The sequence below is a fragment of the Pan troglodytes genome, chromosome 7 (genome assembly GCF_028858775.2).
Source record: "Pan troglodytes isolate AG18354 chromosome 7, NHGRI_mPanTro3-v2.0_pri, whole genome shotgun sequence".
Classification (NCBI taxonomy): Eukaryota; Metazoa; Chordata; class Mammalia; order Primates; family Hominidae; genus Pan; species Pan troglodytes.
In genome coordinates, this window is record NC_072405.2 from 110,018,350 (window position 1) to 110,042,977 (window position 24,628).

Here is a 24,628-nt window from a genome sequence, read left to right on the forward strand (position 1 = left end):
TAAAACTTTAAAAGACAAGCCTCCCCTAGGTGACAAAGTGCAACTCTCTCAAAAAAAAAAAAAAAAAAAAAAAAGCGACAGTCCTCCAGACACTAAGAAACTTGTGTAGCTAACCAAAATAACTCATACCCAGTGGATTTTATACAGATAAAGTTTTATCCACCTATAAAGCCTCACTGGCCATAAAGAATCCCTAGAGCTGGCCGGGCACAGTGGCTCACAGCTGTAATCCCAGCACTTTGGAAGGCTAAGGCGGGTAGACTGCTTGAGCCCATGAGTTTGAGATCAGCCTGGGCAATGTGGTGAAACCCCATCTCTATAAAAAATACAAAACTAGCTGAGCATGGTGGCACACACCTGTAGTTCCAGCTACTTGGGAAGCTGTTGGGGAGAGGATCTCTTGAGCCCCGGAGGGTGAGGTTGCAGTGAGCCGTGATCTCACCACTGCACTCCAGCCTGGGTGACAAAGCAAGACCCTGTCACACACACCAAAAAAAATCTCTAGACCAGATTATCCTCATTTCAGTTTTTGCCTACTTAACACATCCACTAATTTACAGTAGAGAAAAATAGCTTCAGCAATCTATTCTTCAGCACTTCTAGCTTACACACATTTGCTAAGTCCCTTTGCTCATGCCCCCATAAAAGACGATAAACAAAGTAAACCACAACCAGTGGAACAGCTTTCTTGGGTCATATACTATCATGTGTACTGTGAGGCTATGCTGTTCATTGCTGTGGATGCCCTACGTGCCACTTCTCCTGATGGGCTGGCTTAGTGTTGTTATCTTATTCCTTTTATGTAATACCTTCTTCTTTCCCTGGAAACAACATTCTGACAGTAACAGAAAAAAAACCATCCACCATTCCAATACCTTGCAAATCAAATGTTTTTTCTTTTCTCTGTTACCGTTATTTTTGCCCATATGTGTACACGCTTTTACAAGGTTATAATCATAGCACACCACTTTGTATTCCAGTTCCTACTTTTTATTATAAATTATTGTGAATACTTTTTCTTTGGAAATATTTATTTTTATTAACATATGTTCATTGAAGAACATTTGGAAAATAAAACAATACTGCCCATAATTACAAGGAGATAACTTCTGTTAACATTTTGGTTTGTAGCCTCATAGTCTTTTTCATTGATTATTTTGTATGCTTGATAATAATGTGTTTTGTGTTTTATATTTCATATATTCTATTTCTAGGTCATTTGGGCTCTTTAAAAATATTTACTTTCCTAACAGTTTAGCTAGTATTGTAGAATTAGTGAAAATATATTAGAGAAGTAGTGTTTTAATTTTACCTGCATATAGTTCAGCAATAAAAAGAACACCCATCCTGTGATGAATTATTTCATGGATGGAAAGATTGCTTTTTCTAAGTTCAGGTTATCTCATCAGAAACCAAGAAATCTCAGAAAATAGAGCTATGGATAACTAAATTGATTTTTTTTAATCTGAGTTTCATTAATAGTATCAAGTTAGAAATGACTTCTTGATTCTAATTATGAAGTAATGCATTTTCACCATCGAAAGAAGCATTGTAGAGAAAGCTAATGCCTCTGAATCTGAAACATTTATAAAAATTACTTTTGTGGTAAGCTTAGCAGTATAGAAATGTGGAGCCTTTAGGAAACAGAAATTTAAGCAGATAATCAAATTCAGGCAGTTTTTCACCAAGCATCTGACATTGTAGTCACAGATCTTTGTCCTCACCAGGGATTTTTCACCTTACCTAATATTTCACAATTTATCTCACTTTAAATTGTTTGAGACTAATCATTTTTCAGATAGAAGTTGATATTAATGAAATTAAATTGGTTGGTTTAAAAGAGTTGGTTTAAAAGTCAACAAAATAAAACACTATTAAGGATTATATTTGTTTCATCCAATTTCTAGAAAGAAAACAGTAATGATTTGATAATATGTCAATACTTCATGCAGACAGAAAGCTTTTACAGTTAGCCTCAGTATATTCTGTCACAAGAGAAATCTAACTCTGGACAAAAACCTGGTACTTTTATGATTAGAGATTGTCTTATAAAGGATAGTCTCAGTGGTTTGAGAAGGATTTACATCAGACTATTGGACATTACTGGAAGAAAGGTCACAAAAATATATCCCATGAAGCCTAATTTAAAAAGAAGAGCCTCTTGCCTATAATTGAGATGAAGTTTTAATGTTCCTGTGGTAATGGCATCACTGTAAATATGTAAATAGAGGTAGCATTTGATAGATGTAGAAGACCTCTATTCCACCTTTCAAGGTGAAGACCTAGGTTTAAGGCCTGGCTCCATCAACAATATGCTATTTGGTGTTGTGAGATTGATTTCTAAACTGAGACTTTAAGGAATGAATAGGCACTAACCAGTTCAATGGATGACAGGGAGCCCCCAGTGCAAATGACCAAAGACAAAATAGAGTCAATAATTGGGTGGGTTCAGTGGCTAACATCTATAATCCCTGCACTTTGGGAGGCTGAGGTGGGAAGATGGCTTGAGCTCAGGAGTTCAAGACCAGACTGGGCAATAGTGAGACTTTTGTCTCCACAAAAAAATTTAAAAATTAGCCAAGCAAAATGGTGCATGCCTGTAGTCCCAGCTGATCAGGAGGCTAAGGTGGGAGGACTGCTTGAGCCCAGGAGGCAGAGGTTGCAGTGAGCCAAGATCACACCACTGCACTCCAGCCTGGGTGACAGAGCGAGACCCTGTCTCAAAAAATAAAAAATGAGTCATTAGTTAGGTTCCTATATCTTTAACTAATGGTTTGCTTGATCATATTATGGTTTTTGGGAGGGAGCATTTGAAGTAAATGTTGACCTTTATAGTACTGACCTCTGAAAGCCTTCCCCTTCTATTTGCTGTGCACTGGACTAGAGGCAAGGGATGCACCCTCTGGAGCCCTGGTCATGCTGTCCATTTCAGCTGTTTATCTTACTCCCATCGTGTATGTATTTGTCCACACCCATTGCCTGTTTCCAAAGCCTAAGTAAACCTCTTATCAGTCAGGTTCTGACAGGAAACAGATGGCAACTCAGACTGGGTGACTGGGGAAAGTTTAATGAACTGCAAAAGTATGGGCTAGGAACCCTGGGAAACTGTCCCAATCTTAGGCCAAAAGAAGCCAAGTGATAGAGCCATTATCAAAACTCTAACTCAGCGAGGATGTTTGTAGCTACGTTTGGTAGAGGAACACAGCTAATGTACAGAGATCTGGCTGCAAAGGAACCGGGAAAATACATACCCTTACCTCATTCCTCTTCTGCCTTCTAAGTCACCTTGTGGGTACCTCCCACTGACTGAATCCAAGGACAAGCCAGAGGACAAAGTAGCTTGTTGGTGCAGTCCAGAAAGCTCCCTTCCGGAGGCAAAGAAGAAGGTGGGGAATGGTAGAAGGTGGGTCAAGAGAGCAAACAGAAGACATCCAGCAAGTGCACACTCTTATTTGCAATTGGCAGCTTCTTACCAGGTGACTAACCCTGCGAGGAACAAAAGGGAAAAGGAATCATGAGCCCTACTCTCTTGGGCCAGCCTGGCAGGTTCCCTGGGTTTGAAATCAATCAGGTGTCTTCTGATGGATCAGAACAACTTTTTACTTTATTTATTCCCTCTTACCTTCACCCCTAAAGAGCTAATTCCAGAAATACTTATTTTGGCTGTGGAAAGTCACACAAATTACAGACATTTATTATATAACACAATAGTAACTGTGCAGATCTCAATATGTATGTCTGGTTAATTCTGTATAAGTTGTTTGATGATAATGTTAAACTCTTGATCTGTGCCAAGACTTTGGTACTTTCCTGTCCATATTTCATGGTCATCTTCTCACAATATTAAAGCATGTGAGAGCAGATTGCTTGTAAGGACTTTTTATCTCTACCCCCAAAATGCTGACTCATGACAGAAGGCATCTTGGAAAGAGAAATGGCTTAAGGGTGTAAGGCTCTTTCTTCATGTGATAAAAATTAAACCTCTGGCGAGTTGTATAAAGTGCTTTTTAATATATCTATATATTTTTTCTTCCTACTCCCTTAAGGTCTCATAAAAGAAATCACTGTCCACTCATATTTGGGAATCTTTGAGACAGTGATCCACAGACTGTGTATGTATGAGTGTGTGAATGTGAAGAAGAACTCCTTTTCATTTCCCAAAACCTTTATTCTTGTGTATATAGACAGTGGAGGAATCAGAGAAAGCGTGATGATGAATAAGTCCCTGAATCATTTCTTTTCTCTCTGCTGGTTGAACTCTCTCCTCCCAAAAAGTGACTGTGGCCTTCCAGATATTGTTTCTCTCCATTTGGCTACTTGGGTCTGCCCTTTTAGATGTATCTAGATTTTTGGGTAATTCATTTAGTGTTATAAGCCATTTATACATAAATCTTGACATTTGGAACTGCTTTGTCACCTGTGTTTCTAGTTACACACTGGTATAATCCAGGATTTATCCAGAAAATTCTTTCCTTTAGCCTTCCCTAAGGCTAAAACTGAGTTTTTGTCTTCTCTTCCTTGAATGGAAGGAATACTTACATTTTTTCCCCAGGTTTGCTTTTGAGGCCCTTTGCTATTTTCTTTTAGGTGGTGATTGAACTCTGTATACGAAGTCCTCCAGGGAGTTGGCCTTTGCCGTGTAGTCCTTCTTGCATACACAGTCCCCGAAGTACTCAGGTGCTGCTCAGGTCTCAGAGTTCTTGGATGATGGTACTTATGAGCTCTCTATGTCGTATTGCCTACTCTATGAACCTTGGGAGATTACTCTTCCTTTTTTTTTTTTTTTTTAAGTTAGATTTAAAGGAGTGTTTTACCTGAAGGCTCATTTAAGGTTATTTTTCAAACTACAAACTGGAGCACATTCATGGGTTATGAAATAGCTGGTTACAACTGGAATTTTTTAAATAACATAAAATAAAATAGAAAATAGTTTGAAAAAGACAAATATTATATAATTCTACTTACATGAGATCCCAAGAGTAGTCAAATTCATGAAGAGCATAGTGGTGGCTGTCAGGGGCTGTGGGGAGGGGAGAGTAGGGAGTGAGGGTTTAATGGACATGGAGTTTCAGCTTGGGAAAATCAAAAAGTTCTAGAGATGGATGGTGGTGATGGTTGCACAACAATGTGAATGTACTTAATGTCACTGAACTGTACACTTTAAAATGGTTAAAATGATAAATTTTATGCTATATAAGTTAATATATTATCACAATAGAAAATAGTGTGCGTCATATTTTCAGAAAACCTTTTCCCCTGTTTTATATGTGTATACTGGATTACAATAAAAGTGTGCTTGTTATTTGGAGTTAGGTTAAGACATTTGGAAAACAACCATTGTAAGGAGTGGAAGAAATGCAGTGCAACAGGCACACACTCCTGCATCCTCTCTCACCTCTCTCCTGCGTCCTCTCTCACCCGTTCAGCACTCTCACGGGATGGACAGAGCAGTGTTCATGCAGTGGGTAGGGGAGAATTTATGTGAACCAACGTTGAGAGACAGTGCCCCATTGAGATGAATGCCAGTATGCTGTTGTGAGATCCCTCTTAGGAAGCTAAAGATAATCAATTAACATTAACCTATGTAGCCAGTATCGTACCTTGTCTTGCCCACAAGAAAAAGAGGAATGGATTTTTTTCATCATTTGTTTTTAATCAAGTGGTGGACATCATGCTAAGTAGTTTATATGCAGTAGCTCATGTAATACTTGAAAAAGGTAGGTCTAATTACTGTACTTATTTTATAAATGAAAAATACAGAGATTTGCCAGGTGAAATAACTTGCATAATACTATAGTATAAATGATAGCAGCGCATACGTTATTCTAGGTTCTCCTACCTTGGTCATTCTCTGCTTAATCTCACAATCATGGCGGAAGGCAAGGAGGAGCAAGTCATGTCTTAATCTCTGTGCTATATTATCCTATATTATAAAATCTTTATTACCATAAAGGGATCCATAGAGAAGTGATATTCAGAGCTGGATCTTTAGGGATTGTGCCTAGGTCCCCACAGTGCCATTAAGATAGGATCAGTCTACATCTAGATGTACTGAACACTCCTTGTTTAAAGAATTGATCCCCTCTGTAGGTCACTCAGGACAGTTGGTAAGTAACTCTTTGGCTAAAATGAAGGTATAAATAAAACACCTGCCATCCTTCTCACTGTCTAGGATATTTCCACTATCCTAAAAACAACACTTACATAACCCTCTGAACTTAAAGCTACTTGAATAAATTACTGAATCGTGAATTGTGTTTATTACTATTTGAGAGGTCTTGCTTCCAGGAACTATTTTCCAGTTAAAAGTGAAGAGCACCAGATAATTCTGTGAACACTGTCATTGGCCATGAATTTGACCTGTTTTGAAAGTCTTTTGGGAAAAGGGGAAATATTGAAATATAAATATTATAAGTTGTGAGATTTTTTACTTTTCTTTTTCTGCTTATTATACATCTGATGTTTGACCTTTTAAGATGTGAATCAGATTAAAATCCACTGTTGTACTTAATTAGGGAAATTATACAAATGTAGCTACTGCAAGTCTCTAGCAGGGTCATCACTCATATTTATGACTATTTAGTCCTATTGTATTTAGATCATTTTAATCCTTAGGTAAAAGGTAAACACATACATGCTACTTTTATAGTATATAATGGTGATTTCAGTTAAGAATATCAAAAACTATAAATGTGCTAATGTAAAATAGAGTAAAGTTATATTCAAATTACATATACTATATTTTGTGTTTAAGAAGTGTGTGATTTTGTTGACTCCGATTTTTAAATAAAAGTTTTAATTTTTGCATATAAATTAACCTAGTAACCATTTTAGTCGGGATTTCAAGATTGAAGGAGTATTGCTGACTAGAGTAGTGCTACTAGCACTAATGCTTACTGGAGTATGATTTTATGATTCAGGAGCTGCTGTATATACCTAAAAATATGTCTAACCATTGCTTTGTGCATTCAATTTAGGAAAAGTGAAGAATCAATCAATTTGTTATAAGTAAAGATTGTATTAGATACTCATGATGTTTTAGCAACCTTTTGTAATATGTTATAATATTTGCCACTCTCAGGAGATAGAAAAATAAATCTTGGAAAATATCAGAGTGTCAAAAACTATAATTGGCCAGAAAAATGCTCAAAACTGTGTACCCATTTTAAAAAACTGGTCCCATAGAACTCTTGCCTGGATTTTTAATAATATTTTGACTAACATTGTGCCCTATTTCTAAAAACTTACATGAGTAGTATAAGGGAAAGAGTTCAAATATGTAAAACACATGTACAACTAATATATTTTCCTCTTTCTGAATAAATACAAGTTTTAATTTTATCTTGCCAATGAAATCTTTTGTTAACTCTACAAACTCCTAGAAAGTTACTTGGATTACTGTGCCCATTATAGATGTTTTAAGAATATACTTAGCTGCATTTTTGTGCATAGTCAATAACCTAGTGCTCCAGAGTCTGTTTTCTTTGTCTGCAATGGAGATTTACTAGCATTGCAGTAAATGCTTACACCACATAACTGAAAACTCTTTGAGGTTAAACAACTCAGTAAACATGCTGGAATGCTCCTAGCTTTCATTTTCACCAGCCTGTTTCACAACCTCTTTCAAAACCCAATGGAAGATTCACACCTCTGAAAATCCCACATGATTCACCCATGCCATTAAGTTCCTCTTATGTTTCCACCCTGGCAGCACTTCCCACTTTCCTATTCCTGGGGGGTCGTCCTGTTTGGTAATTTTTGTAAATGTCTACGTATTGAGTATCACCAGTTAGACTGTGAGTTCTTTGAAAATCAAGGATTTGTTTCTTTAGTGCTTCCTGTCATAGTTCTCCCTAGGATACTGTAAATGACATTGCTTGTCCTTAGGCTCCTCATGGATTTGGGAGCCAGGCTGTGATAGCTACAGAGCATATTTCAGGATGAAAAGAAGAGAGTGGAAGACAGTGAGCTGTGGGGAAAGGGCAACATTGATTCGGTGATCCACAATTAACAGGACACACCTTGTTCTCCTCCAACAATCCCAAATTCCCAGGTCTCGTGCTCCTGTTAGCATTAATGCAATCTAGGCAGCATGCCTCCCGTGCACAGCAGCAGCCACCATGTGCAGACATCTTCCCTTCTATGGATGCCGTCACTATTCACTTTAATCAGATTTAACTCATACAGGCTGGGATTGGTGTCTCATGCCTGTAACCCCAGCACTTTGGGAGGCCAAGGCGGGTGGATCACTTGGGGTCAGGAGTTCAAGACCAGCCTGATCAACATGTTGAAACCCCATCTCTACTAAAAATACAAAAATTAGCTGGGCATGGTGGCTGGTGCCTGTAATCCCAGCTACTTGGGAGGCTGAGGCAGGAGAATCACTTGAACCTGGGATGCAGAGATTGCATTGAGCCAAGGTTGTGCCACGCTGCTCCAGCCTGGCCTGGACAACAAAACTAGACTCCATCTCAAAAAAAAAAAGAAAAGATTTAACTTGTATAAAATAGTGTTAAGAGGATGGGCAAGTGAAGAGAGGACCCATGCATTGTAATTGTCCATGGGACCCTCATTCTTCTGGATATGGTCATAACTTTTATGGCACTCGTTACAGTAGTGAGTGAGTGCTTAATAAAGAATATTGACTGACTCCTATGGAAATATGGGTATGGACAATCTGGAGAAGTAAAACAATGGTGAAATATTTATGGTGACACTGAAGTATTGGGTTTTTGAGTGGCAGAGTCATACTCTGAACTGCATTGATCTTAAACTAATAACAGAACAAATGGCCCGTAAGTTTTGTGAGATGTGGATGGAAGCACATTGATTTGGAGATCAGTATGATCATAGATCAGTATGAGTTGGCATTTGAGGAATCCTTTAAAAGTTTTCTGTGAACAATTCATAGAGAATAATCAACATGATTCCAGGCTGGAATGCAGTGCACGACAGCCTTGACCTGCTGTGCTTAAGCAATTCTCCCACCTCAACCACCAAGTAGCTGGGACTGCAGGTGCATGCCACCACATCCAGCTAATTTTCTGGATGAGGTGAGGTCTCACTATGTTACCCAGGCTGGTCTCGAACTCCTGAGCTGAAGTGATCCTGCTGCCTCAGCCTCCCAAAGTACTAGGATAACAAGCATGAGCCACTGCACCTGGCCAAACACGAGCTTAATTTTAAAAAATAGCTAATTTACATAGGAAAATACAGAAGATTTGATAAAATATTGACTATAGGATTTTCAGTACTAGTTTTAGAAACCCTTATAAAAAGACGTTTCACTCATATAATATTGGGAAATTTTGGTTATTGAACTTCTTTTATCACTTCTTTCCCATAGCTCTGCAAGTGAGTCTGGTTCTCAAAGCACTTGTGATCCACTTGTGACTCCAACAGCCCTGGCTGCCTGTACCAGAGTTGACTCCTGCTTTACCCCATGGTTTGTCCCATCCCTTTGCATTTCTTTCCAGTTTGCTCACCTGGAATTCCATCTTTGTCATCACCTTGACCAACTAGGCACAGGTACTCTTTTCTTTAGCATCAGAATAACATCCATTTAATACTTACCATTTTCTCTTGAGTGTTTTCAAAAGAGAAGTCAACAATCTTAGATAATGTATTTTCAGGAAGTATAAAGCGAGCAGTGGCAAAGTTATCCTGGGGTTGACTTGGCAAAACAGGCATAACCTTTACTTCTGAACCAGCTTATGAACCTATTATATAAGTTGTCAATGGTATTGAGCTGACATGTTTTTGAATGCTACCTAACGAGAATTTTTCAAGGAAGTTAGTTTTACTGTAATTCTAATTATGATCTTGTATTAGTTCATTTTTCACGCTGCTGATAAAGACATACCCAAGACTGGGAAGAAAAAGAGATTTAATGGACTTACAGTTCCACATGGCTGGGGAGACCTCACAATCATGGTGGAAGGCAAGGAGGAGCAGGTCACGTCTTACATGGAAGGCAACAGGCTAAGAGAGCTTGTGCAGGGAAACTCGTTTTTTTATAACCATCAGATCTCGTGAGACTTATTCACTATCACGAGAACAGTACAGGAAAGACCTGCCCCACTGATTCGATTATCTCCCACAACACGTGGGAATTCAAGATGAGATTTGGGTGGGTACACAACCAAACCATATCAGATCTCTTTGAAAGAAATATGTCTGTTCTTGTTCAGTATCCTGAGTCATTACATTAGTAGCAAATAGATTCCAAAAATACTTGGTATTGCCTGATTTCAAAATCATGAATACTTTCCACAAAAGATAGGCACAGTCTCAAATTAATTTAAAGGGGTATCATTTTTACAAGTTTGGAAGGAAGTTTAAATTTTCCCACACACCAAAAGTGGCCTTTTATAAGCTTACTAATGTTATTTGAACAATTATTTCTCAATATGCTCTGTACCAAACCTTTTCTAGGTGATAGATTTTGACTCATATATTAGGTTTTTGACCTACATGTAATGAAGGGAAGAGGAGAAAATCAGATTAAAACCAAACACAGCTGGCTGGGCACAGTGACTCACACCTGTAATCCCAACACTTTGGGAGGCCGAGGCGGGTGGATCACCATGTCAGGAGATTGAGACCATCCTGGCTAACACGGTGAAACCCCATCTCTACTAAAAATACAAAAAAATTAGCCAGGCGTGGTGGCAGGTGCCTGTAATCCCAGCTACTCAGAAGGCTAAAGCAGGAGAATCGCTTGAACCCAGGAGGCAGAGGTTGCAGTGAGCCAAGATCACACCACTGCACTCCAGCCTGGGTGACAGAACAAGACTCCATCTCAAAAAAAAAAAAAAAAAAATAGCTGTTGTTAAGCATCTTGCCTTTTCAGCAAAAATGGAGTTTAACCTGCTTTCTCTAACTCTCTTTGAGTCATGTTTTTGTTTTGGTTTTGAGATTTGATTGGTAGCTACAGAGCAGTCCTATAAAATTCTCTTTAGATAGATACCTGCTTTTCAGTTTATTTATTGGCTTCTGTGATCAATTTTTTGTGAAAGTTACTTTTGGACAATATATATTTAAGAGGCCTAATTGAACAAAACAGTTTTGTTTTCAAATATCAAATGGGAATCCAAAGATTATAATATCTTCAATAAATAATTTGAATTTTTAAACACCAAAAACTAATTTCAATAATCAAAAAGTGAATAGTTTGAATGTCATTTCACTCTTTATTTTCACAAAGTATTGGCTCATCTTAATTGCTGTTTTCCTTGTTTGTTTTCTCAACAGCTGCACCACAGTACCTACAGCCATTTGTTTCCGACAGAAATATGCCATCTGAACTAGAATACATGATTGTTTCCTTCAGAGAACCACACATGTATCTTCGACAGTGGAATAATGGTTCTGTCTGTCAGGAGATCCAGTTCTTAGCTCAAGCAGACTGTAAACTTCTAGAGTGCAGAAATGTCACTATGCAAAGTGTGGTGAAACCCTTCAGCATCTTCGGGCAGATGGCAGTTTCCAGCGATGTAGCGGAAAAGCTGCTTGACTGCACCGTGATAGTTGATTCTGTATTTGTAAACCTTGGACAGCATGTAGTCCATTCTCTAAACACTGCAATACAAGCTTGGCAACAGGTATGCACATTCCATAACAGTTTACAGTTTGGCCACATATGATCTTTTATTAGGTTCTGTATGCTATCACTTCTGATAATAAGTTCAACACAAACAAAAATGTTAGAGAATGAAGAATTTGATGGGCACCATTATACTTGAGGCCTTCTCTGTTTTGGCAAAGTGATGCATGTTATTTTTGAAAAACTGGAGAATATAGGTTCTCTACACATGCATTGGAGATCATGCCCACATTTTTGTGACTAATGCACCACATCTGTGTGGAAAGTAACATATTCCCAGAAATTTTTTCCAAGTATTGTGGCTTTAGTTTGCCAAAGCTTCAACTTAGCTATGTATCAAATTGTCTAACGGTCCATTGCAGAAATAAAGAACCTGTGTGACCCTTTCTAATGATAAGCATTCGATCTTTTCAAACAAACAAACAAAAAAAGCAGCGAGATGAAATATGTGAGTACAATACAGTCTTAGTTTTTTCCTCTACTCTTTCTGACTTTTTGATTCACTAAAAAGTACTAGATAATGGATTTTTAAATCAATTAGAGAGCCTTGATTATTTTAATAATTTTTTAACTTTTATTTCTTATCAGAAATAAACCAAACCAAAAAAAGGGATGAAGCGTAAGTCTATGATAAGTGGCATATTTAAAATGGGAAACCTGTCCATGTCTGCTAGCACAAAAGTAACTTCACAGAATATTTGGATGATAATATGTTCAATGATTTAAGAACAAATCACTTTTGCTTCCCTTACTGATTTTAGTGTTATATTGTATTTCCATCAAGTTTGTGTTGCTATTTAAGCTGAAACATTTCCCCACATTTTGTATATATTACATTTGTGTGAGGCTGGCTACCCAAGAGAAACGGTGCTTCATCCCCCACTGACCTCCTTTTGGGATGGAGCAGTTAAGGGGAAGAGGAGCTTTTGTTCTCTAACTTAAGAATTTGTATGAGAATAAATATTTTTCTTTATATGCATGAAGACCTATACAAGACCAAGGAATTAATTACCTAACATGGCACTATAATAGCAAAGGGAAAGAAGATAACACATCTGTTTTATATTTTAAAAATCTTTTTTAAGGGCATTCCATGGTTTTCTTGTTGCAAAGGACATGCGTAAAATAAGAGCTAGTGTGATCTAAATCTTTGCAGCTGGTTCAAATAGCCATGTGAAAAAAAGACCTCTATGGCTCCAATTTCTGTTTTTTGGTCATATTTTGAACAATGCATTTAATAAAAAACAAACCTAGAAAATATAAAAGAATCATTGATAGAACATTTAAACCCAGGATATTTTTGTCTTGGTATCAGAACCATTATAAGGGGACTCATGTGTAGCAACTACTGCAAAATGGCCTTCAGAAATACCAGTTTCCTCCCAGGGTAAAAATACTCTCTTAGACACAGCTATACATATAAATAAAATATGGTGCATAAATATTTAAATGTTTTAAACCACATCAGAGTGTGAATGACTGACTGGCTAACATAGTGCCTTGAAGGAATATTCTGAGTTTTTTTAATGGAATTGTATATTTGATTAAGTAGAGCCATATGTCACATAGCATATTGCTGACAGGTACATTCTATGAATAGTTGGTTCTGATTTATACAGGGATTTGGCAACGTTAACATGAGCCACAAGAGGATATACTTCTGTAATTGTTGCTGTAATTTTCTTGTTTCCTCTCATGTCAAGGGTACTTGCCACCAAGTTTTAATGTGGTAGGCACCTAACCCTGTGTATTCTAAAGTAAATATGAAAGTGCACTACTTTGAAATTATAGGACATTTGACATTGAAATGGGCTTACAAAGGGTTATTGAGTTCATTGTTTCTAAGATGTTCTGAATGTGGTTTATCCCCTTTAGAAGCGGAAGTTTAGTTTCCCAAACTTGGATTTTATTGTGTGTATACTGCTCACATATAGTGTAATTGCTGCCAGTGAAAAATATGAATTTAATAAGCAAGCAAAGTGATTTTAGTTCTCCACATACCTTTTATCAGATTCATATTGGAGACAAGTCATTTTTCCCCAGTGTGGATGGACCAGACAGTTGAAGCATGAAACAATTTGGCCTTCCACCTTTAGGTCATAAGTTCAAGATTAACAGAAGCCTTCATCAGTGTCTGATTTCTCTGGCTATAGATTTTCTTTTCCCTTTTATAAATGATGACTGTTTTGTGAAAACAGATTAAGGATCCAAAATGCCATTTGCAATTTGTTTTATATTTCTATGTCACTTTCCCAGATTTGGACAAAAAGTATTAAAAGGGTTTTTTTTCTTAAATTAAGGTTACACTTATGTGTCTTCTCTTACACCAAAATGGTATATCTGTTTAATTGCAAATGCTTGTATGACACTCCATGAAACTTAAATGTGGATAAGCCATCTTTTAATTATGATTCCAAGTGAGCATTCTGAGGCTCAACATCTATGATGTGACGTCAAATACATGTGAACTTTTTAATATTACAACAGAATTTAAAACATTCCAAGAAATGCTTAAACTTATTACAGTTATAATGAACTCCACAGATGAAGGAGCAGTAGAGAAATAGTTCCCTGAGGACTTTGAATATTCTTTAGAAAAATGTAAACAACCCCCTTGTGTTCTTTAATTTACATTTTTTCCTAAAACCCTCATCATTTATTAAAGGTCAGTTTTTAGAGATGAAGAAAGTAATATGATGTTTTTTTGCTGCTCAAGCCCCATCTGGTAACTTAACCTCTGTGTTACCAGCAGATTGATCCCAATTCATTATGAAAACTGAATTTTAATTTCAGGATGTGTAACTAAGTGGGAGATTGGAATCATATCCCTTTCTTCATGTCTGTACTCGCACTGAAAGGAAAGAAAAATGTTTACAAGTAGAGCAGTTCATGTTGATTATATAATGCTCAATGGAAAAATCTCATCAAAACTAATTACATACTATGATTCCAGTTTGATTAAAGGTTTGTAGATAAATATATAAAAAAGGATTGGATAGGACAGACTAGAATAGTAACAGGCAGGACATTCAGAAGGGAAAAACTATTTGAAGAAAACTCAGCAAAATGTTAACAGTAGTTATTGCTGAGTTTAAAATTAAAGATTTTTAAAAATCCATACTTCCTGTATTTCCTAATTTTTCCCTCCCCTTCTTCTCCCCTGTATTTTCTAACTTTGTACAGTGAATATATAATTATAATTTTACAAATTAAATCTACCGAAGTTTACATTTGTTTATTTCCTAAGTATTTATCGGCTAGGCATTATGCTGGATACTGAAGATAAAACTGCAAAGAATAAAAACTGCAAAGACGTGGTTGCTGCCCTTCTGCAGCATAAAGTCTAATTATGGAGACAATATTGAACCCATAATGGTACAAATTAACAAGTGCTCTGAAGGGGAAATATGGAATCTTATGTAAGCGTAAAATAGGAGAACCTACCTTGACCTTGAGAGGATCTCAGAAGGCTGCTCTTAAAACCAACCTTAAAACAGGAATCTGGAAGTTGAGTAGAAACAAGTTGGTCAAGCAAGAAACGGAGAAAAAGATGTCCAAGCAGAGGGAAGGCTCTGAGGCAGGAAGTAGTTTGATGTGTTGGATGAGTTGGAAGGAGGTCAGCGTAGTGCTGGAGGAGCTGGAAAAGGCTAGTGGAGCTGGAGTGTCCTGAGCAAATGCCCTCAGCAAATGGAGAGTAGCTCAAGATGCAGTTGGAGGCATGGGCAGGGGCTGGGTAAGATGATTCATCTAAAACTCAACAGCAGTCAAGTTTTGAAATCATTGCTACCAATTAAAATCCATAGTAGAGAGTATTATGGTAGATGACAGATGCTTGTTGTTATGAGTACTTTGGTCTCACTTAGCCAGAAACTCTTTTGGCGATTAGTGTGACTATGAAGCAAGGTTTGGTTCAATGGGAATAGATGGATGATGTGAGAGGGCTTAGAAGTCCTCAAGGGCGTCTGGAAGAATGAGGTATGTCAGGGCCACTTCACCACCTGCAGCATAGAGCCTGCCCACCTACCTCAAGGGCATTCTGGATGATTAGGAGTAGATTCTGTTTCCCAAGATGAGTCTGTACCCTAATGGGTACAAGTCTGGTCATGGCCCAGGCTGGATTCCAAGTACATTCATCTGTAGTCTCCTTGGCTTCATGCCTCCTCCGTACTTGAATCACAATGCTTCTGAGTTGTATCTCTGTTTACTCCCCCACTTCTCAGTAAAGTGGCAAATGATGGAGTGTGGCATTTTGACATTATTTAGATCCATAGCCAGGAAATAGAGGCCAACTGGAGAAGCATCAGTTACATGTTATCTCCCATTATCTGCAAATTAATTAGCTACTTATGATTTTTTTCTTATATTCTCAAGTTAATCATTTATTTAGCATTCTTTTAGTTTACCAAAAGTATGTTTATTCTTTTTAAGCCATAGCCTAACCAGAGTGATAAAAGAGTAAGCATGGAAATACTTTATTACTTTGCCAGTGTTGTAATGTAACAGCAACCAATGGAGGCACCATTAAATGAGAAAGGAGTTATCAACAAAGGAACGTATTATTAATTTGCTGCGCTTTAGCTGACTAATGAAGGATTTTAGCTGACTGATGACTTAGCTGAAACAGATACTGAAAACTGTTTCAACAAACATTATTTCTCATGAAAACTGCAACTTGGCTTACACTGACTCTGGAGTTGATCTGTTTTGTATGTTCAGCCTCTTAACAATAGAGGGAAAGTTATGGTTTTATTTACATCTCTCACTGAGCAGATTTACACACACACACATATCCACCCTCCCTCTTAAGGGATCTGGGGATGTTTTACCTAAATGATTCTTACTTTCTGTAGGGTACAAACTGTGGCTTTGGTAATTGGTCTTGATTGTTGAGTTTAGAAGCTGGGAACATGGTAATTCTAGCCTCCAGTACTCTGCTCAAAAACGTGCACTACCCAGTACAGCACTGTTTGTAGCATGTTAATTCACTTTAAGAAATGTTAAAAGTTTGAGGGATCTCATTGTTCTTTTACTCTTCAGCGTGTATGATTTATTTTGAGGGAGTATAAATCAAAACACATTCTTGGAACATTTAAAATCTCTTAAAGGTATTTTTTATGTGTGTGCTTATCCTGGCAGTATAGAATACTTTGTATACCAGAGCTAATGACAACAGATCTTTTAGGGTTTCTGTGTTGTAACAATCGCCACTGGGCAGACAGCTGCCAAACATCTTACAATTAATCTGATCCATGTTGGCTTTCGTATCCTTTTTCTTTCAGAACAAATGCCCTGAGGTAGAGGAGTTGGTCTTCAGCCATTTTGTGATCTGTAACGACACACAGGAGACACTGCGGTTTGGCCAGGTGGATACTGATGAAAATATTGTGCTGGCGAGTCTCCACAGTCACCAGTACAGCTGGCGCTCTCACAAATCCCCACAGGTATTTGAGAAACACCCTTACAAACAGCCATTGTTAAGGTTGGGGATTCATTTCTTCTGCACTTGTGTGCCTGTCCAGTTATTTCCCTTTTTAAGTCTCCGAAGGAACCACACAGCGTAGCTACATCTGACGGAAACCCAAGAGTGTTTAGAGATGGGAGCACACGCTTCTCTTGGAATGGAGCATTTTCCTGTTTAGCACTGGTGCTTGGGGCGGGGGCAGCAGGGTGTGGTGATGAAGAGGCTGACTCGAGAGCCAGGTTTGGATCCTAGCTGTGTGTAACCTTGCTCTACTTTCTGTTCTTCAGTTTTCTCATATGTAAAATGGGATAAAAGTAGTACTTATTTCATAGGGTTATAAGGACTAAGTGAATTCATATGTATAAGGCACTAATACATAAGCATTGTGTTCGGTATTATTATTCATTTGTTTCTTCAGATTTTTTTCTGTGTGTGTCCTTGGTAGCAGGCACATGCTAGGCACTGGGAATTCAAAAACAGGTAAGTCACAGGCCTTGCCCTCTGAGGACAGCTCACCATCTGTGATACAATGACAGTGAAAAACTATGTCCAAGGGAGCACTGAGAAAAGACACACCAAAGGATGTCTGTTTTCCAAGCAGTGTAATTTCATTTTCCTGTCCCTTTAGATGGGAATAATTAGAGATATGTGTCCTGTAGCGATAATATGAAGATGAATTAAATACAAAGATGTAGTCTTAAGTGAGCAAAAGAAATCCTAGGAAGTACTCTCGAGAATAATGTATTTGTTAAACTCTGGGTAATAAGAAAACTACTGCCTGCTTGTGATTAAAAGAAAGTCATTAGATTAGAGAACAAGTTTTCCCATCTGGTCTCTAGACCAGCATCAGAATACATTATACCCCTTGGGCTCCATCTGAGGGTAGCTAGATGCTGATTTCTTGTTTTTTTCAGCAGATTGCCACACTATTGGTATACAATTTGGAAAAGTAAATATAATGCAGTATTTCTTATTTAAATATATTTAGTTCACATTAATCTGACAGGACACTGAAATACATGACTGTTTTTCATAAAAATTTTTTCACATGATATGGTATCGCATTCATATTTTTAGGGTAAATCACATACCCTTGTTTTCTAATTTTCCTCTTTAGAAATGTCCATGTTAGAAGTATTTAAGTTGTTTTCCTCGTGTAACATAAAGGATGTTTTATTTGTTTCAAATTCATCTATGTTTAATTTTTTTTCCTATGGACTACAAAAGTGAGAGCATACAGGTATACTGACAAAACCAAACAAAAAACACCTATAATTCCAACCACCTAGAGAGAACTCATGTTAACACTTCCTGTATAACCTATTAGATCTTCTAAGTTTCCATTGTCATTGCATTCCCAGCAATGAATTATGTGGGACAGGAAAGAAGCCTCTGAGAAGCTGCAGTAACATGTAATTGTACACTGTACCTGTAGCCACTTTACCGATGCACACACAGCAAGCTCCAGGCCTTAGCCGGTAGAAAGCAAAGCAGAGGAAGCTTAACTCTCCACAGTCATTTGAAGATGCATAGCTTGCATATCCCTCAGAGACCCTCAGGATTCTCTGGACACTGGAGCCAGGATGGGAAGGGTGATCATAAGAGAACAACTGGCTCAGGAGTGTGGGGAGCAGTAGTCTTCATGCTATAGACATACAGTTTCTGGGTGGAGAGGAGGTCAGCAGGAAAGAATGAATAGACAACCACTGTCACCAGCACACCTTTCATTTTCATACTCATTTGCACTATTTCAAGGCCTTTTTGTATTTATTACAAGTTTTATATTCACAGCATTCCTGTGCAGTATTATTTGTTATGCATATTTTATAGATAAGGAGACAAATAGAAATGTTAAGTTAGGTAGTGGCAGAATTAGGACTGAATTCCTTATCTTTTAATTCTCAATACGGTGTCACTTCAATGTTGTCTCACTCCCCTAGGTTTTGGCAGCATGATTTGTCTGTTAGAATAGCCAAGCTGTGAAGTTTGAAAAGAAGGGCTGAGAAATCACTGGAATAGTAGGCCACATCTAAGGCTAAACTAATAGGGGATTCTTAGTCCAGGTATGAACCCTTGCAAAGTCTTAACTGTGTTACCAAAAATAATAGGAGCTTCTTAATCACAAACTCTAAACATAAAACAGGTATCTAATAAACTTTGTTTTTTCTTTTAAATTTGTAACTGCATCTTGTGGATGCAACTTTTAAAATAAGCTGCAGTCATTATAATCTTCTTAAGACTAAAACCTAGATAACCTAGATAATATTTATAAAAAACGACGTCTTCTTACTATATTTCTGTATGCTAATGTAAGTGGGTTTTAGGACCCTCTGAAGCCAGAAGCCTTAATGGGCCCAGAGGGTCTTCATGGGATTCCTTACATTCATTACATTCACAGTTGAAAATTCTGCTGTGTTCTAATGAGAGGCTACATGAGGATCAGAAAAACTAGCCACTCAGTTTCAAACTGCACCTGGAGCTTGTCATAGATGCACAATTGAGCAAAATATTCCTTTTTCCAGACTCCAAGTCATATCCTGCATTGCCCAGCAAGCTTTGTTTTAGGAACATTTGTGTCTGCATGTTTATGCTACCTTGGGTGTTAGTCAATTCATAGTCTCAGGGAGGATTTCTAAAGTTCATGGAACTTAACTCCACTAAACAATGTAGCTAACATTGCAGAGATCAAGAAAGTGGCAGTGACACCTGGAAAGGTTTCAAAGAGGTCAAGATATCTTAAAACCACACAAGAGGTTGCTAACAACAGTAAGTCCCAATAGGATGAAGAGAAACATGGACACAACCAATTCTAGAAATCCAAAGCTGACAAACCTTTTAGAATTGAAAGTCATAAAATGCTCCTTATAGTTTCTAACACATGCTCTGGGGCAGAATCACTTAACATTCTGGATATCTCACAACAATTTCTTGCCTAAACAAACAAAGGAAGAAGAAAACTATTTCCTAGGGAATAATTGAATATATTCAGCTGCACAGAATCATAGATGCCATCACAAAGGGCTCTTAAATATTCCAATTCAGTAGACTTTAGATCAGGTTGGATGAGAACAATAACCAGCAAGGGACTGGTCTTCAAAGAAGTATGTCACATTATGCTACGTTGAATCTAGGGACCAGAAGTGTGAGTTTATAGAATGTTTCCCCAAAATATAGGCAGTATGTGCAGTTCATAGTCAAGGGAGGCTTTGTTTAATTTAGACAAACCAGCTATAATGACATCTCCACCAACTGGTAGGATTTATATAGAGGCTGTTTAACTTCCTTTTCTAGTTAATAGAGAGCACTGTTGGTTAAACTGCTTGGAATAGTATTGCCTTTATCTTGTATGTAAGGATTTACACTTGCTTTTAGCCTCAAACATGTATAATTTACGGGTTATGCATTTTTTTCAGAATTACAGAATTCTAGTTACCAATGACTTAATTGTGGTAATCAAACCATCAAGCAAGTGGAAATAGGCTCTAGACAGAGCTATGGAAAATAATAAAACATTTATCCAAAATGAATATAACGGAAGTTTCATGAGCTTATGAAAAAATAGCAAATATTTAAAACTACAGGCCAGGCATAGTGGTTTAGGCCTGTAATCCTAACACTTTGGGAGGCTGAGGCAGGAGGATTACTTGAGGCCAGAACTTCTCAAGACCAGCCTGGGCAACATAACAAGACCCAATCTCTATAAAAAAACTTAAAAATTTAAAAATTTAAAAATTAAATTTAAAATTTTTAAAATCTAAAAATTAAATTTAAAAATTTAAAAATCTCCACAAAAAAATTTAAAAAGTATGTGTGGTGGCACATACCTGTAGTCCTAGCTACTTGGGAGGCTGAGGCAGGAGTATTACTTGAGCCCAGGAGTTCAAGACCAGCCTGGGCAATATAATGAGACCCCATCTTAAAAAAAAAAAAAAAAAAAAAAAAAGCAAAATGTAACAAGGTAAAATTAATTTTGATGAGCAGCAGAGCATCTTGGAAATATTCATTAAACAGAGTGACACATAGTGACAAAAATATAAATCCTATATTACTTTAAAGCAGAGGTGGCAAACTTTTCCTGTAAAGGGCCAGATAGTAAATATTTTAAGCTTTCAGGATTTACAGTTTGTTGCAGCTACTCAACTCTGTGTAAAATCAGCCATAGGTGATATGTAAACGAATGAGTGTGGCTGTGTGCCAATGAAACTGTATTTATGGGCAATAACATTTAAATTTCATATAATTTTCAAACATCACAATTATTATTCTTTTGATTTTTTCCATCCATTTAAAAATGTAAAAACCATTCTCTGCTCACAGGCTATCCAAAAATAGGCTACATGCCAAATTTGGCCTATAAGCCTAAGTTTGCCAACACTTGCTTTAAGATTTCTCAGTTGATCAAATTCAGTAGACTAAAGGTTTGATTTAAAATTGTTTTCACTCTGACCTCACTGGTATTCCTATCATTTGAAAGCTTGGTACAAAGTTCCAGAAATTGAGAAATGACAGATAATAGTTAAAATCTAACTTTTATGTAATTAACCTGTACTCACCAAATTACAGAAAATATTTTTATTATACTCATTCTGGTCCTAATCAGTACATAACAGAAAGTTCTCCAATTTTTGTTTTGTATGTAACAATATTTTAAAACGAGACCTGGTAATTTTTTCATTTGTCTAAAACGGAAAGCAACAGGTTTTGAGTATCTGCCTATCTTTTAGTAATTCCAGCCAGTTGTCAATTTCATTAACTAGACTGTAATTCTTAGTTACTATGCTTTACAAATCCATTTATATAATGCATGTATACATATATATTTAGAGAAATAGCATATTTCTTGTTGCCACAGTAACAATTTAAAAACTTAAAAAGCAGACTTGGGGGACAAAGAAATACTCTGTGTTGCCAAAGCTGATAAAATTTTCAAGTGTTCTCCTATGTGTGCATGCATGTTAAAGTTTGTTTAGAAAGGGCAAATGAATAGACACTATTACACACTGGAGTTGCTAATGGAATTGGTACTTTATTTCTAGAAAGCAATTGGGTAAGAAACTTCAAAGCTATTAAAATTATTGTAGATTTTGACCCAGTAAGTCTCCCAATAGTAATCTACCCACTGGAGAGAAGGCAAATTAAAACAAAGATTTTTCTACCATAAAAGTTAATCACAGTTTGTCACAAAATATTTAAAGCACCAAAATGTTCACTTTTAAGGAGTTAAGTAAAATCTGGCATAAGACTATCTTATAGATATTTTATGGGATCTTTACATTTTTACATGGAATGGAGGAAGTGCTACCTATCATATCATATAAGTCAGAAAAGCAGAATATGAAATTCTATGTATACAATGTGATCATAACAACACACAAGCAAATGCACAAAACATACTGGAAAAAGACATGTCAAAATGTTATCAGTGGTTGCCTCTGAATTTTGGGTAAGGTGATATTATTCTATTTTTGTCACATTTTTATGTACTTTTCAACTTCTTAATAAGGAGAAAGAAATTAAATTTGAGACATTAAGCACCCACACACACACACCCAAAACTCACATACAGACTAAAAGGAACTTCAAATACTAATTCTTAGGAACAGCACCAAGTGTAATGATATATCAAGAGTGATTATCTTTATTACTTCTTATACAAAATATTGCAATAGTTTTTCTCAATTGTTCTCTTAGTTAACAGTTTTGCCCTGTTTTAACTCTGATTTATCTTGCAGACTACAGCTCAAGCAATTTTCCTAAATACTTTGATTGTTACACTTTCCTGTCCAGAAACCATCACATGCTACACCATGATTTATTAAATAATATCCAAATTATCTGACCTCCAAGGGCTAACTCAGTCTTTTCACAGGCCCTCCTGCCATTATTTCTCTGTAGCTGTTTATTTAGTCTCCCTTACATTCATTTTTTTAATCAGTATATTTTCATGTATTACTTATTGCGTTTAAATATATACATTCTTCTAAGGAACTTACTGTCTATTGAGGGACCCAGAAAAGTAAAAAATTATTATAGACATGACATTGTCTATCAGTCTATCAGGATATCATTGCAGTAGTTCAGGACAGAGAGAAATGAGGGGTGAATAATGAAAACACTAGCCATAGGGAAGAAATGCCAGGGAATCAGGAAGTAAAATCAATTGCATCTGGATATGAACAAAGTCTTAATGGGAACCCAAAGGAAATGTTTCCAAATCCAACATGAGGATGGGAAGCTGGCAAGGCTTCCAGACAGAAGGGATATTTGTATTACACGTTAATGCCTTGGAGTTAGCTAGGCCAGTGAAGTGAGGGTGGAGGCGATATTCCAGCTAAGAGGACCAACATGTGTGAAAGCCACAGAGACATGAAACAATATGGCACAGAAGGATAACTTGACTAATTTGGCTACAGTGTACAGTACATGTGTGGAGCTGCAAGAGGGGGAAGTAGGCTAAGGCCATGAGGGCTCTTGTATGCTGTGCTAAGAAGTTTTAATACCGTCTTGAGGCCATGATAGCACAAAGGTGTGATAATCTACGTACCCAGAGAGATCAAAGTTAGCTTTCCACAGAAGCTAAGTTTGAACAGTAAGTATAGGTTGGCCCAGTGGATGACAGTGGAGGAGTACACCAAGAAGAACAAGGGAGGTATATATAAACAGCAAGTTATGGTCAAGGGATTTCAGGTTTTGTGCAGTGTAACTCAATCATAAAAATTGCAGAAGAGATATGTGCTAGTCCACTGGCTCTTAGAGTGGTAGTGGTGGGGAACCCCTGATTGTAGGGATGGCCAACTTTCATGGTGTAAATACTCCAAAGCTTATTTCAGGCTACCAATGGGTTGACCACCAGTTTGCAAAATCTCTAAACACTTAATTGCTGGTTTTCACAAACAAGTATGAGCCAGCTCCAGCACACCACTGTCTGGCAGAGTTATGTGCTCAAGAGCCTGGGAATCCATTTCAAGAAGACATACATCTATGTGATGGGCAGCTCTTGGCTACTGAATGGGTTTAAGTAGAGGAATGCCAGGATCACAGATGTATTTCAGAAAAGTTCTACTAATGTATTTGAGAAGACAGTCTAGAGAAGATTGAGAATACAAACAGAGACTACTATGGTCACTGCTGCGTAGTCCAGGAGTGAGAGAGATTATAGTAACTGAGCTAAGACAGAGTAAGGGCATTAAATGATATAAATGCCTAAGAAACTGATATTTCTGTGAATAACAGCAACACATTCTGAACAGAACTTAAAAAAAAAAAAAAAAAACTACCTGAAGGCTCTGGAGACTAAACAAAGGCAGATTTTGGAGGGGAGTCGAAATTTTGAGCAAGTAATTTGCAGGATGACTTTCCCATTTTTTTGGCTTTGCCTTGAGGGCAACTGCAGTCACGGCAGAACAGGGGTGGCCTATCATCTTTCTGGCCCAGGGTACCAGGGGAAATAGCCTAGGCATCCTAGGCTGCTAGAGTGTGAAGAGAAAACCCTGGAGAGGAGAAAGCCATAAAATGGGAACATAATATTTTTAAATTTAGCCCAACTGTTCAGCTGACTGCTG

At 37.3% G+C, this 24,628-nt stretch overlaps 1 protein-coding gene across 18 annotated transcripts in view; it reads left to right on the top strand.

Moving 5' to 3' along the window:
* Positions 1 to 24,628, top strand: part of VPS13B (vacuolar protein sorting 13 homolog B) — an 861,798-nt gene that overhangs the window by 751,492 nt on the left and 85,678 nt on the right. For all 18 annotated transcript variants that reach the window (XM_054657406.2, XM_063816458.1, XM_024345440.3 and 15 more), the window contains 3 exons: positions 9,347 to 9,528; positions 11,254 to 11,603; positions 16,885 to 17,046. In XM_054657406.2, the coding sequence (XP_054513381.1) occupies positions 9,347 to 9,528; positions 11,254 to 11,603; positions 16,885 to 17,046 (694 nt within the window). The remainder of the gene's footprint in view (positions 1 to 9,346; positions 9,529 to 11,253; positions 11,604 to 16,884; positions 17,047 to 24,628) is intronic.